General features: G+C 41.8%; 1 protein-coding gene across 1 annotated transcript; it reads left to right on the top strand.

Annotated features, from left to right (window-relative positions):
- Positions 1 to 8,488: 8,488 nt before the first annotated feature.
- LOC119735520 (probable pterin-4-alpha-carbinolamine dehydratase) lies at positions 8,489 to 15,819 on the top strand. Its single transcript, XM_038209249.1, has 3 exons — positions 8,489 to 8,635; positions 14,497 to 14,634; positions 15,404 to 15,819. The coding sequence occupies exons 1-3, from the start codon at positions 8,546 to 8,548 to the stop codon at positions 15,590 to 15,592; spliced, it is 417 nt and encodes a 138-aa protein (XP_038065177.1). The 5' UTR covers positions 8,489 to 8,545; the 3' UTR covers positions 15,593 to 15,819.
- The last annotated feature ends 56 nt before the right edge of the window (positions 15,820 to 15,875 follow it).

Here is a 15,875-nt window from a genome sequence, read left to right as displayed (position 1 = left end):
ATGATAAAGGGCACCAAGGCAAATTATGGAGGACACCAATGTATAATGAGGACACGACAAAGTAAAATAGTACCCACCTCGTCTGTACAATACAAGCTTGAAAAAAAAAAGCCACCCCACCCCCCCAAAAAAAAACCCAGCGTCGCCGCATCAATTCCGGAACTTCGGTCTGACCAGAGACCGACTATTTTTTTTGGCCTAACACCCTAGCGTGGTTGACATCATTGCAACCCGAGGTCTCATTCCTGTTAGCATAATCTTGATTAGGTTTATATCAACCTCGAGCTCAACAATATTTTAGACCATGGTAGGGAAACTGGATCAGTTCTCCTTATTTTGATTGGTTTAATGCCGTAGCAACTTGCAACCAGTTTTTGTATCGTGCACTTGGCGATTTTAATTTTACACTTGCAGGCCTATATCGTGTTTTACAACGTGTTTCGGGAATATCTTACCTATAAATTTCACAAAAATTCGCTGTTGAAATTTGCTTTCTTTCAGTTGAAGATTAGTCGTGAAGGAAAGATGGAATGATTGTCAGCTTTTAAAATATAAACCTTACTCGCGGTATTATGGGAGTACATCCGCTATTACATGGATTCCGAAGGCTACTTGAATCTAGTTCCCAGACTCCATATCAAGAAACCAAAAGTGACTTGAAACACTATAAATCCGCCACGGGCTAGAATACATCTCCCAAAAGGGACCATATTATTATCCAAGATTGTTGGTTATGTAAAATGATTCAGTAGCAACGAGTAAGAGACAGCAGCTAATAAAAGCGCACTGCAATACCATGGGGACGAGGTTGTACCTGTCCCCATTTTATCTTCCCCATATGCTTATAATTACCACAATGATGAGTTTGTAAGGTCGCTCTCGTATTTCCAAGTAGTGAAACTTGACGCCAGACGATTTAGAGGGAAAGTCACTCCATTGAAATACGTTGGGAAAAGAGTTTCTCTTTTGGAAACTCCAGTGAAAACCCGATTTATTCACTTTTCGTGAAAATGAAGGTAGTTGAGGTAGTTATTCACTTACAGTCCAGTAATGTATATCATATAGTTTTGTTATTTAATCGTTGGAAATTTATACGATAATATATAACGCTCAAGTTTCTTGAGAAAAAAAAAGGTGTCATGATTTCACAGGATGCTTGAGATAGTTATTCACTTACGGTCCAGTAATTTATATAAAAAAAATTGGTAGTTTTGTTTTTGTTTTTTAATGTTTGGAAATGTTGTATAAAATTACCTTTAAACTACATGTACATATGGTTTAAATAAAATAGGGCGAGAGAGCCCCTTTAAGGAGTTGATCTCGAGCACCGCGTGGCTGATCGATGGCATATCCGTGGGGAGGTTTCTGTCTCACCTGTCCACGCAGGGCTTGCACAAAGGGACATAAATACATCACCAGCTGCTCAGAATTGCTTTTTCTACCCCCCCCCCACCCCCCCCCACCCCCACCCCCACCGGTCACCGGAATCACAAGATAACTCATTACCATATGAAAGAAAAAGGCTTGCTCGCTTTTTATTCCCCAGAGGGGCTATTAATTTTTAACAATCTCTTCATTTTTAGGAAACAGTTGACTCGCGTAGCTCACGTGTCAATTAAAGGGAAGCACGATACGAAGAAACAGAAAGACAATGAAGATGAATCACCGCGTTTGACCATGGAGCTTTGACAGAGGTGGAGCCGTCATGATTTTTTTTCAGTGGGGGCCCAGTGGGGGTATCAGCATGGTATGGGGGCACCAAGGGCAAATCTACAAGTTTTTTGCAAAAAAAAATCAGTTTTGGCCAACCTTTTTGCTGCAAATTCGAAAAGCGGGGGGGGGGGGGGGGCCTCTGCACCTCATTTGACGAGCCCTTTTTTCTTTTCTTATCTCTGTTTTCATAATTATTTCACAAATCCGTACGATGAAGGGAATTAACATCAAATTAAAAACTATTCGTCTACATTCTTTCCCCTTTTGGTTGATCTACTTTTAAACAGACACTTCTTGGTTCAGTTGAGGAGCAGATTTTATTCGTGGGGGACACCTGCGGGGGGGGCGCACTGGGAATTTATGGTGGCACGTCCCCCCCCCCCCCCCCCCCCACCCAACTCAGTCTTCCCCCCTCCTCGGCTACGCAACTGCTCAGTTTGATCATACAAAAAATGGGCATTGCTTATTTTACAATACACATCTTGCAAGTTGCATGGTGCCCACTCACTGATGAAAGGTGCTGTTATCAAACCTCAGAACCAATAAAAGGACGAAGTATCTTATACGCATGCTCAGTTTATACAGAGAAACTAAGGCCTGACCTCATTTGTGACGTCAGACGCTAGGGGTCGATGAACGATCAGAAAATTATAGAAGAAACCGCGAAAATATCACATTGTGCGCCAGGTCGATAATACAGTATACGCTGTGACACAATTAAAACACAGTTAAAGGTTAATGAATTCTGCCACAAGGCTGTTGCGCCATAGTTTACACAATCAATACTGAGCAGTAACAAAAGCATGTACCATATACTGCAGCCAGCGCCACAGGCAATAATGTGATCAAGATATTCAATATGGCGCGACGGGAAGCAACCAGACTAAAAATTACAAAACGTAATTAAGTCACGGTTGAGGCGCTATACACCCTGAAGGGAGAATTCAATCCGAATATTTTTTTTTCCGTCATTCTGGATTCTTGATGCTATACGGGTGTCACGACGTCGTGCATGCTTGAGTAAGGCACGCGTTCAAAGAGCACTTTCGAAAGAAAGCGTTTTACCACGAATTGATAATGGTTGGAAAGATCGTTAAAAGGTAGAATACGAACGTTCACACAACTAAAACTTGTAAATGTGCTGTTTTGTTTCCGAAGGAATTTCAGGGTACAACCATTTTGGTCCGGAAAATCGAGCTGCGTTGGAGCGCTAGTCGTCATTCCAGTCACAGTTCAGTTTTCAAAACGTTCTTCAAACGCGCTAGGACCGCTACTGGTACAATCCTGAAGTACAGGACCTGATATCTTACAGCGAATTTCACAGTAATTTAAATGCATTTTATGCGGCACCAGCCTTTTGTAATGTTGACAGTCTGGCTCAATATACCATGCTTGAAATACGTATAGACAGGGCCACGTATAGACGCGTCCGATGTAAACATACCATGCCTGTCCAACGTTTTTCTCGGAGATTTTTTGAGAAATCTGGCCGAATGTCTTCCTTTAAGAGAAGCAGGCCTGCACTTATATTATTACTTGAAATATCTCTAGTCAGTAAGTGGTCGGAAAAAAACCTGTAGCCGACAGAACGGCTTAATATTATTGGTAAGGTAGTTATAGCGTTTTGTAAATCAAATTCAATGCAACCTAGGATGTACGTAAATTGAATTTCAATTTAATTTCAATTCGTTGTTTTTTTAACGTCGATTTCAACTGAACAATGACTTACAATTTCGCACACACGTCACAATAAGGTATCTATGGCAACTTCAGGATTTTGCAATTTAGAAAAGATTGTGATTTTTTTTTATTGGCATCGATCTATGGAAAGTGACAAACCTGTGTCAAGAAGTCATATACATTGTAAGCATACAAGGGGCTCTTTTCGTACCTGCATCTATATGATGACAAAGTTAGATTATTTTACGTCATTTATTTGTTTTTGAAACAAAGAAGATATTAATATATTTTGAAAGTTAGTAGTCAAATTAATGTTTCAAGATTTTCACGGAGTGACCACAACGACAATGCCGCTTAGCTCCTTAGGCCTACATTGCGCCACAAAGTTGCCACTTGTTCACGCTTTCTCTGTACTTTGGGAATAAAGGCGGATCCAAGGGGGCAACTGGGGCCTTTGCCCCCCCCCCCCCATTTTTGTTTTTTTTAGTGACGTCGCTATGAAGGCAGGCACTGCGTAGGCCTACACCACCATCTTTTCCTCTAAAAAAAATGGTTAAAGTGGTCAGAAATTGCCTCAGATCGCACCACAGAACATTTAGAATCCAAAATTGTTGGGGCCCTAGCCAGCACCGAACCCTACGTCATAATGTTTTGATCCATATTTTGGGGACAATTTTTGGGGGCCCTCCAACCCCCCTCACCAAAATAAAAATTGTGTTCTGGATCCGCCCTTGTTTGAGATTCTCTTTGTTTAACTCCGTTTAATGTGACGATGTACTTTTTGATTGATTGACTTATCCTAATGATTCTCTTGAATGTCTTCTAATGGTTTCCTTTAATATGTTCTGTGCTGTGATGCAAAGTCTGACTGGAGACCAGAAAAAAACACATTTTAATACGTCTTTCCTTTTCCTGTTTTTTTTCTTCCAGAATAAAACTCCTTCAGAACCAATTTGCCGTGTCCTCTTCCCACTTATTGACCCCGACCAGCCAGGGTCACACAATAGACCCCTTTGTGTTTTGCACCGGCCATCTTGGAGGTACATTAGTCATGTAATTCAATGACAACGAATGCACAACAAGCAACGCACCTCAAAATGGCTGCCATGCAAATGGTCTGTACGTATTATATAGGTGAAGCGAGCAATACATGCAGGGTGAGTAAAAAAAATCGAAACCGAAAAAGGCAGGACCAATTTTTGAATGAATTTTTGCCTGCAGAACTTTAAAAATCTAGGATATGGAAGCCCAATTAATAAGCTTTCTTTTATCATTCAAATCACTCATGTACTTTTCAAGTTACGGAATTTTGAACACAAACACCGTTTTAAAATTCGTCCACGGATCACAAAAAGGTAAGTGTTCAAATGAGTTGACAAAGATTGCAAACAGATTTGTTTTAAGGGGCTGGGGCTGGAGAAACAGCAGTTTAAGTTTTTTTATAAGTTAGGCTGTGTTACATTAACCAACGGATAACGTATCACCAACCGATAATGTTACAATTATTGACCGATACTGTATCACTAACCAATACTGTTACAAAAAAGACCGATAATGTAATAGAATGTGCTACACCATCAGTCAATTGTTGTTGCATTATCAGTCTACAGTATCAGTCAATAATTGCAACATCGGTAGCATTTCGAATATTTTAATGCCCGATTTTCTTCAAACTTCGGTTGGCGGGTTTTTAGGATACTGCAAAAACATAGCTTCGATGCCTGAAAAATACACATCATCTGATAACCCATTGCCGCAGGCCGCAGCGCCAAAATTGTTATGCACGTTTTGGAACATGTGCAAGTACACGCATGTTCAGATAGGTAAAAACAAAAACAGAAGCTTCAACAACTGGTAAATTTTACATTAAAAAAACATTAACCTATACGAAGATAAATAAATCATGCCTACTCTGACCATGAACGTCGTGTTTACCTTAATATTTAAAACAAAATCTAATGAAAATGTAATTGCAACGTTTAACGTGTTGTTGTTATATCGAGGGGGCATTAAAATTACATGAAGTGGACTGTTCAGCTATCATTCCTTCACAGGCAAATCCTCTGCATTATACATCAAAATGCCTCTCGGTTCACGTTGAAATCAGATTGATGACGATGTTCTCAATGTTATGTACAACGTACAGAGGTTTATGCGTGGATCTTGCCAAAAATGTGGACGCAAGCCATATTGCTAATTGTACGCCATACGCCCTCAATTCAAAATAACCTGCGATAACGGTAAGAAAGAGCAAGAAAATCACACCACTTACCGCCAAAGACAATCCGTTGCTCGACCCTTACGCAGAAATCCAGTCTCTGATCAGTATGCCGCGAGAACCGGCGCTCAAATCGCAAGGAATATCGCCAGTCCAGTTGCCGTAGCGATAGCAGACCTGCGGACGTGTATATAATAATCCCCGCTCGCTGATGCTGCGAGCATCGCGCATGATGCTCGGAGCGCAGAAAAATAGCCGGTGTTGTCTGGACGGTGCGGTGCTGTCTCGTCTTCGGAAAAAAGGATGTACTGCTAAGTGGATCAGCTACTGCGTATGATGATGAAAACCAAGGGCTTAAGTGTGCGAAGGTCTGAGCCCGGCCTCCCTCGTTATTGTAAACCTCCCATTGACTCACAGAATCATCAACATATGCCTACACAGAAATAACTCGCTGTAGCTCATCATCAGACTGGTATCCAGATACGCATGCACAGTAGTAATCTGTCCTCCGTCGTCTAGGGCAAAAAACAGTGCCAGATATGAACGGGAAGATATATGACGGCGTGATATAATAGCGCGTGAAGATGTCAAACGCGAACTGCGAGATGAAAAATCGCTCTGATAATTTCAGCCAATCAAACCACGCCAATATATGATGACGGGCTAATGAAAGGATGGGCCCGTACCCTGTGATAATGCATGCTATAACACACTGACTATAGCCCAGTGCGCCTCTGTAATTGTAAACACTGTGGATGTTAATATTTTGTAGCACTTGACTATAAATACGAGGGCCCAGCCTCTCGCTGTTGATCGGTTGCCATGGTAACGTGTTGCCATGGAGACCCCTCCGCCGTTAGCTAATTAGGGAGGAGAAAGTGGCCGTTGACGGACGGTAAATTAGCTCTCGGAGCCGGAGGGAGCAAAAATCATGTTTGCCTTCGGCGGAAAATAGCGACGTTTCACCTGAGGGGGCCATTAAGACAATGCTATTTTTAGCCTAGTAACGATTACATTGTCATTGGTTATCGCGCTCGTAATAAGATAATGCCGATATAATGGTAGCAGCGATGGGTATTTCCTTACAGAAAAGAGACATAATGATGAAGAAACTGGAATTATTATCAATACATGAGGTTATTGTAAAATTGAGAAGAAAAAAAATTGAAATGTAATTTTCCACGTCCTTTTAGAAATAAAAAATGTAATAGAAAAATAAATCTAAAAATTAATGTGGCCTGACGTTGCGAACTTAGCAAGTTCTTCTTCAGAGGCTAAAACAGATTCTTTTCTGTTTTAGCCTCTGAAGAAGAACTTGCTAAGTTCGCAACGTCAGGCCACATTAATTTTTAGATTTATATATTTCAGGTCCATCCAGTCAGTAAGCAGTTTGCAGCAGTCTTACTTTTTTTCATAATAGAAAAATAGTTATGCTCGAGATTGTATTATTTTTTTATCTCAAAAAGGTGTTGTGACGCTAACATTTACAATGGGAGTAGGCCTAGGCCTACTTCTACGTACATTTTTTTTTTAAGAACATTCAAAATTTAACAAATCTTGAATTTGTCAGCTACCCATTATCTTAAAAAATAATGCCGCCTGACATTGCGAACTGGACAAGTTCTTCATCAGAGACAGAATGAGGGAGGTGCAAGAAACAAACATTTTATTGTAACTCTGAAGCCGAACTTGTTAAGTTCGCAACGTCAGGCCGCATTAATTTTTATTAGATTTGTATATTTAAGATCAATCTGTATATGTATCATTATAGTCGGCAAAGTATCCCGGGGAAAACATCACACAAACTTAGAGAGAGAAGACAATGAGAAGAATTGACAGTTTTAGAGGTGGGAGGAAAAGCCCAGAAGATATTCTGGGGAAAACCCACAGAATCAGGTAGGGACTGAAAACCCAATCCACATTATTAGCCCAGGCAGGAATCGAACCCGGGTCACAGCGGTGGAAGGCGAGGAAAGTACCACGCTACGCCAACCTGACTCCCCAATCAATCCAGCCAGTATTAAGCAGTCCTATTAGTTTTCATCTATCCATTATCATTAAAACCTTCCTCCTTTTTAGGGGGGGGGGGTGGCGATGGGAGTGGATGGCTGGGATGTAGAACTGCACCGAGGATGGCAGGGGCGGATCCAGGAATTTTCGCGGGGGGGATGAACACTTTTTTTCTCCGGACACTTGGCCTCCCCGAAAATCAATAGGGGAGGGGAGGGGGGGGAGGGGGCTCGTACGAAAATCAGTAGGGGCCGGGGGGGGGGGGGCTTGTACCATACTTTCAATGGGGGCGCTGTTCAAATCAGACGATTATTAACACTATATTACGGAATAATGTACAAATAACCCCTAACCAAGCTGGCTAGATCTGTCCGTATTTTGTGCAAAGCCTCGCGGCACACATTATTACCAGTATAATGTTCTGGGTGTCAGCAGGCGGAGGGGGTTGCATTATTTTTAAGGAATTTCTTTGATTTTTTTTGACAGAGCTGGGAGGGGGGGGGTAGGGTCCTTGGCCCGGGTTCTGTTTTATTTTCGAGGTTTCATTGCGTCATTATTACATTCATGTCTTGTCACGAGCAGGACCGCAGCCCGGGGGCCGGGAGGGGTGGGGGCCGGGAGGGGTGGGGGGAACATTGATTCCTAATAATTAAGCGAATTTGAGCTGATTTTGTTTTGAACAATGTTTTTGTTCAAACATGAATTTCTTCAGAAATAGTCTCTGGTGCTTATTCGGTTTTACACCCCAAAAAATGTGCACGTGACACGCTGAGAAAAAGAAGAATTGAGATATGAAGTTTGCTGAGTCTGCAAAAATATTTTTAAAAAATACATGTATGGATTTCTCCGCTTGAGGGCGGCATAGTACGCTTACGTTGCAGACGACTCAAAGTATGGTATCCTTTGTCCCGCACACGGTTTTGTATGGTGGAACTGTCACGATTTGGCAGAGTGTCTGACTACAATCTCGTAAACATGCGACTTTCACTTGTTCGGCGGTTCTTGAAAACAATGGTGAGAATGAAATCTGTTTGGAAAATTACATATTTTACCACTATCTGCTGTACGTGTATGTAAGAACAATGAGAATTCCCACAGGGGAGTTCTGTCAGCCATTATTTTTTGAAGTTGAGGGGCTTTGGGGGACAATTTTCTGTCAAAAATTAGGCCTAAGTAATGCAATTTTATTTTTAAACCTGAAAACTGAACTGAACCAACATGACCAATAGGCAATACCACTTTAAATACACGTCTATACCCGTTTAATGTTACCAAATACACGTAGTTCAATAATTGGAAAAAAGGGAAACGTTCCATACTCGATCGTCAATTTATCTGCTGCCAAACATATTAATTGTCACCACACCTTGTGATTTTGAGGAATCCAGGAAGCTGTGTTAAGGTGAAAAAAAATTAGGAAACATTTGTTTTTAGGAAATGGGTCAACTCGTACCCGAGTTAACTCGTACCCGAGTCAACTCGTACCCCAAAATTGACACCCAAGTCAAGTCGTAAGAGTTAGGTCGTACCCAAGTCAAGTCGTACCCCAGTCAACTCGTACCCGAGTCAAGTCGTACCCGAGTTGACTCGTACCCGAGTCAACTCGTACCCGCAGCTCAAAATAGTTGCCTATTTTCGAAAAGAAAATCAGTGAAACGAATGGAAGATCGGAGGGATATGGCCGGTTGTCCGTGCACGGTGACATCGTTTGTGCCGAGCCTGTGCGCACACTCGCTGGTCAACGTGGTCGTACCGTGCACAGTGACATCGTTTTTGCCGAGCCCGTGCGCGCACTCGCCGGTCCACGTGGTCGTCCGTGCACGGTGACATCGTTTTTGCCGGGCCTGTGCGCGCACTCATCGGCCAACGTGGTCGTACCGTGCACGGTGACATCGTTTTTGCCGGGCCTCTGTGCGCGCACTCATCGGCCAAAGTATGCATGCTTTTATGCTGCTCAAACCGATCGATCGGATGGTCTGTCACACAGTTCATGATGAATCGAATCGGATGTCAAGTTTCGAGGACGAAACCCGATTAGCTCAGTTTTGTTTAAGATAATAAAACTTTCTCTTGCACTTGAATTACAATTTGCTAATGTCAAACAATCTTTCACACCCAAGGATCAACTAACAAATTGGTCCCCTAAAACTTATAGAAAGAGCATCTCTGAATGAAACGAGCCACCATTTTCCTTTATCGTGTTTACTTCCTTGATGCCTCAAATGTAAACAAATAATTAAAAATCCTACATTTCTGTTACCAAAATAATATTCTAGTTGAACTTATCGCAGAAACTTTATTTAAGCTGCACAAGATTTTTTTTACGACATTTACCGAACTAATTGTACAAAAAATGACCAACATACTAACCCTAACTCCCTAGGCCTTTTTGCTAGGATGTAGCCTCAATCCTGCAAAATCCTCCAATTGGCCTCATGGAAAAATAGCATATAGCCTCAATCCTGCAAATTCCTCCGTTATTTCTTGAATATGGTCCATGGAGGGGTGACCACTGCCTGAATCCTGCAAAATCCTCCGGCTATGACTGTAAATAGGTTGAGGCAGAGGCAGTGACATCTTGGAGCAGTGCGGAGGATTTCAAGTATAATCAAGGACTAAATTTATGCACGGCTGAGCATAAACAACACAAGGTCCGGCCCAAGACCTTGACACAGTGCATACTCCGAAATCAGTAACGCACTTTTGCCATGTAACCTCAATCCTGCAAATTCCTCCAATTTGCAAAAAGGATTTTGGAGGATTCAGGGCGGTTAGGGTTAAAGAATCATTATAAATTAAATAACGATGTCCGTGTGACTCTTTTAAGTTTCCTGTAATATATTTTCTCTTCAGATTTGTACTTTCAGGGCCCCCAATCTTCCCAAAGGGATTTGTGCCATGTGCAGTTTTTATTCAATAAATGATGCCAAAAATGGAGTGAGTGAACGTTGAAAAATATTACTTTTACATTACAAAATTCATTTTTTAAAGGGAATATACAACATTTGCAAACATCGAAAAATAAAACTACCAAGTTTTTGCGAAATACCTTAATAGGATGTTGGTAAATGACAGTCTAAAGCATCCTGTAAAATTATGGCACCTGGTATACTGTCATTTTCAAGAAAAGTGGTATTTTTGTATCAGTTTCCAACGCTGATCGGCCGATCAGCGTTGGAAACAACTGGCTTTTTTTCAAATACTGGCCCCAATTGACCATTGTACTTGTTTGCAATCGATTACAAACCTATGAACGGGTACGAGCCAGCTAGACTGGTTCCCTGACCTTACAATTCCCCAATGTATGTAAACTGCTCTGTTTCTTCTTATATGGAGTCAGGGAACCAGACTACAGGAAAATGATCGTTTTTCTTGGTTTTTATAGCATTTTCGAACCCAAAACCTCCAAAAAGTCAGTGTAACTATATTTGCTTTATATTTCCAACCCCCCAATTCCATCCATTTCTGAAAATTACAGCAAAAGCAAATGATGTATATTCCCTTTAATAGCAGCTTTCTTTTAAAAAAAGGTCTTAAATACTAAATTCGTAAAAAGAAAACTATGCCCTTAAAACACGTTCGACCGAACAAAAAAAAAGACGTAGCAGTTCGCACAGTCACTCCGCAATCTCAGTGATCCAGGGTCTCTGAAAAAAAGAAAGAAAAAACATCATTACTAATACTACACACATTTTAAAATAACACATCTGATAATCTTGATGAAAAGTGAAATTTACCATTTATCAGCGAGGGCTCCGTCGACTCGCGAGTGGTACCACACTGATGCCGTTTTGAAAATGTTCTCCGCGCGGTACCCGTCCGTTCGCGATGAAGCCCTTGCCGATGAACGGTACATTTTCCCTTTTCATCCAGATTGTGATCAACATTTGATACCACCGCCTTCAACTAATCCTTGAACTTTATTTGTACTTCTGGCGGCGTAACTACTATTTCTCAGTCGCCGTTTTTGAGGGTAAAATCGGAAGTTTTGTTAACCATCCATCCGTACTTCCAAACTAGAAAAGGAGGGGAGTACGAGTTGACCTGGGTGCGAGTTGACCCGGGTACGAGTTGACTCGGGTACGAGTTAACCTGGGTACGAGTTAACTCGGGTACGAGTTGACTCGGGTACGAGTTGTCTCGAGTACGAGTTGACTCGGGTACGAGTTGACTCGGGTACGAGTTGACTCGGGTACGAGTTGACCCAAAATCTGTTTTTAGAGCACATTTTTGGATGCACACGTCGTGCAGAACCAAGTTGAAGCAGCCGGTCAAAACTGATTGAAGTGTCTGGAACAGCGGTACGTTATACGCATGACATGGATAACCATGACGTCGCATGAGCCGGCCAATGATAATGCAATACGTCATTATGAATATTTATTTTCTCATGAATATTTAGTTTATTTCAATGGATACTTCAAATACGTCCAAAGATTGATTATTGCAACAGCGATCATGCGCGGCCTAGCGGTTAAGAGTCTCGTGTATCAAGCAAGCGTCCCGGAGGTTCGAATCTCGATGAAGTAACTGACTGATTAATAAATAGAAATTAAGGAAAGGAGAGGGTGAGAGTAGAGGAGGGAAAGTGGAGGAATAACCATAAAAGATGTAACTTTTGGTGCTAGAAAATTAATTGAAAAAAGTGGCGATTGAGTATGGAACTTTTTCCATCATCTCAACGAAGGTCAGTCATTGTAACGCTGATGAAAAGACATGAATCTGGGACTGAGAAACTTTCCAATTTAGTAAGGAAATACAAAATTTTCTTGACTCTCCGTAGATTCTGTACACAACTGCTGAAGTGGGGTTAGGTTGCAACATTTTTTCTGAAACACACTTAAAAGAGAATCATGTCGCTTGAACAAGCGACAATAACATCATTATTTATTTTCGTCGCTTGAACAATTTAGTTATTTTGAGATCATAGCTCTCGACTGACCTCGATCCCTTCATGGGCCTAAATCTTCAATAAAATGACAATGATTTGCCTGATTTACACCACGTGTACTACCCAACATCCAATAACAACATTCCTTCTAGACTAGTAAATGTGGTGTCAATAACAACGCCACGTTCCACAATCGCGTAAAAACACCTGAAATATATCTGCACGCGATTATACGGATTATCGAAGCAGCTTTCGTGAAAATAGAATGACGTCATCGTACTGAAGAACGATGTGATCGTTGTTTGATCATGCGGCTGTTGTACAATCTAGCAACATCACTAGATTTAGCGCTGGTCCTCTACCTAATCACACAGCAAATCATTACATCCAGACTGATGGATTCTGCTGAGTCACCGACGTAAACGTAATTGTAATGACATTTAAATCAGCTTCATCTTCCTTTTGGAGTATACAACAATTTAAATGGCCAAATTTGGAGTTTGAATTCTGTAAGATTTTTTTTACATTTTTACTTTTAAATTTGTTTTACAATTCTAAATTGTCCAAACCTATCAAGACGTTTAAATTTCATAGGAATCCCCATTCAATAAACAATGACTTGATTTTTGAATCAGCTTTTTATAGCTCATAACAAAAAAGTTGTGATTTTTTTTCCCCGGACCTGTCCAGACGTTTCTGCTTTTGATTCTGCTTCTGCTCCATACTGTGCAATCACCTCCATTTGGCGGTTGTCACGCACAGGTCAGTGTGGAAGTGGTACAGGCGTGCAACTTTTCCTCGGATCTGCTGATTTCCTTGTTTCTTTCTTCTCATGAATGCCATTACAAATGGCATTGGAATGGTTCGGAATGTCCTCGTTTTTTTTCTCTAAATTCCCAGTTGCATGCCTGAGTGTAGCAAGCTAAATTTTGAAGTCTGCCTTGGAAACTAAATTTTGGAAGTTGATGTCCGCTGCACGGATGTTTGGTGGGAGCATGTTCCATTCTCAGGCTGATCTTGGGTGCATTCAATATTGGTAGCATGTCTTGTTGAAAGGTGGAGGAACTGTGATGTGTGGTCCTGCCGGGCCAACAATGTGGTTGTTGACAATCACCTTGCCTTCGGCTCGAATAATTATCAGCATCCAGACTCCAACCAGTCTAAAACATAGTGTTTCAAGACAATTCTAACTTTTTGTTTCGGGAGATTGACAAAAAAATTCAAAATGAGTGCAATGATGGAGGGATCGAACCTCGACGTTGTGATTCCGAATTAAGCGCGTTATCCATTTGGCTACACAATCACTCGGGTTTGAATGGCAATTTAATATATAACATGTATATGGTGTAGGCATAGCCCCACAAATGCGGCCAATTTACTGGACTACCTCCGTAAAAACAGCCACACTGTCTCCATCAGTGACATGTTATGCGCCCTCATGCAATCTATACACAGAGGATTACTAAAGTCAAGCAACAGCCGTCGCGTGACACCGCGTGACTGACAGCTAACATGTTGACCTGCTGGTCACGCTATCAGCACGCTTTGTTTGTAAGCGTCGCCATGTTGGAATTGAGTTGCACTCAAATGTGTACAAGAAGTGAGCCTCAAAAGTTCCTCTGGAAATTACACGAAAAGTAGACGTCTGAGGAACTGCCTATTTGTTTCCCTTGCTGGTATTTAAGAAGGTGAGTTTTTTTACAAAACGTAAATAAACTAGCAGCAAAGTCTGAATGTGAAAATCGCAAAAAAAACAATGCCCTCCTCATCACTCAAGATGGTGACAGTGTGGCCGTATTTACGGAGGTAGTCCAGTAAATTGGCCACGTTTATGGGGTTAGTGTAGGCCTACTTGTATACGTGGACATGAGGGCGTTGTACGATGTCCCAGTTTAAGAACGAGACCAGTTCACGGTAATATGAACACTTCGTAAAATTTAAACAGTGCCTGACTGTTTCTTTTGCCCCCTCTCTCGCTCTGCAGGCAACAGAAGCTAAGCAGATGAAGCTGAGCGCTGACGATCGGACGGGGAAGCTCGCTCCTCTCCAGGCCCAAGGATGGAAGGAAGTGGAAGGCCGAGACGCCATCCAGAAAGTCTTCATGTTTAAGAACTTCAATCAGGTCAGTAATACCAATGGATCCAGAAACACATCGAAAGGGGTTCCAAGTCACTCTGGAGATCAGGCAAAACTTTGAAAATGAGTCTCCATTTTTCCAGTCGGGAAAAATTGGGAAAAACACCAAAAATCAGTGTTGCAGTTTCTGCGCGACTGCTGGCGGAATAGCCTTTCTCTGTGGTCATCGACGCACCCAAATATAACATGACACGCGACACAAATTTGCCTGTCACCAATTGGGGTGTTGACTTCCCGTTTAATGACTCTGCCGAGATAACCGGCTATCCAGCGGCAGAACTGCAGCTACAAATCGGTAACTTCATGTACATTAAGTCATGTTGACATCGACAAAATGTCTTCACAAAAACAATAATGTCTGGCGAAGCTAAATACGAGCCGTTGTAGTTAACACCGCACCGTGTGCCTAAACCCGCACACGTAAACACGTACAGATTGCATGACACACTTAAAGTGACCTAGAAAGTATATACATTTTGGGCGCGCACTCTGATAAACAGTGCATCGCTAGGTGACGTCTTCAGACTTAATGAATAAATTATGAAACCAAGGTCAAAGGTAAATCTACTACAGTTTGACAATGTGCACCTGCGTTACAATCAGGGTAAACTCCGGGAATTTGACAGGAACCCAAGAAGGGAAAGGTTTTCGCCAGTTCGGTGTACATGTATACGTGTGTATCTTGTGCCATGTGTCCAAGTTAAGTTGTGTTCAGTGACTAATGTCTTTTCGTCTCTCTATTTCTTCATTGCAAGGCCTTTGGGTTCATGAGCCGCGTGGCCCTCCAAGCAGAGAAGATGGACCACCATCCGGAGTGGTTCAACGTGTACAACAAGGTGGACGTGACGCTGAGCACGCACGACGTCAGCGGGCTGTCGGACAAAGACGTCAAGCTTGCGACGTTCATGGAGACGGCCGCCTCTTCCGTCCTGCCTCCATGCTAATCCCTAAACTTCGTCTGTAGGGGCGTAACTGTACCGTTTTTTTTTTTTTTTACATGATGTGTATCGTAATATTGAGGTCACGATATGATACGCATCATGATACAAGGTCTGCATGTGGGATTTGGAAGGATTTGAAATGGTTTGGATTGAAATAGAAGAAAATCAGCACATCAACACAGCAGAAAGCTACTTTGTACTGTAAGGTCAAGTAAAACAAAAATAGACCAGTTCTTGATCGTCCCTGCCTGCTTCTTTTTAACTGCCCATCTCCTAGTTTTCTGGG

The sequence above is a fragment of the Patiria miniata genome, unplaced genomic scaffold (assembly GCF_015706575.1).
Source record: "Patiria miniata isolate m_02_andy unplaced genomic scaffold, ASM1570657v1 HiC_scaffold_29, whole genome shotgun sequence".
Lineage (NCBI taxonomy): Eukaryota > Metazoa > Echinodermata > Asteroidea > Valvatida > Asterinidae > Patiria > Patiria miniata.
Note: the sequence above shows the minus strand (reverse complement) of the source record. Positions and strands in the feature narration are given on the sequence as shown.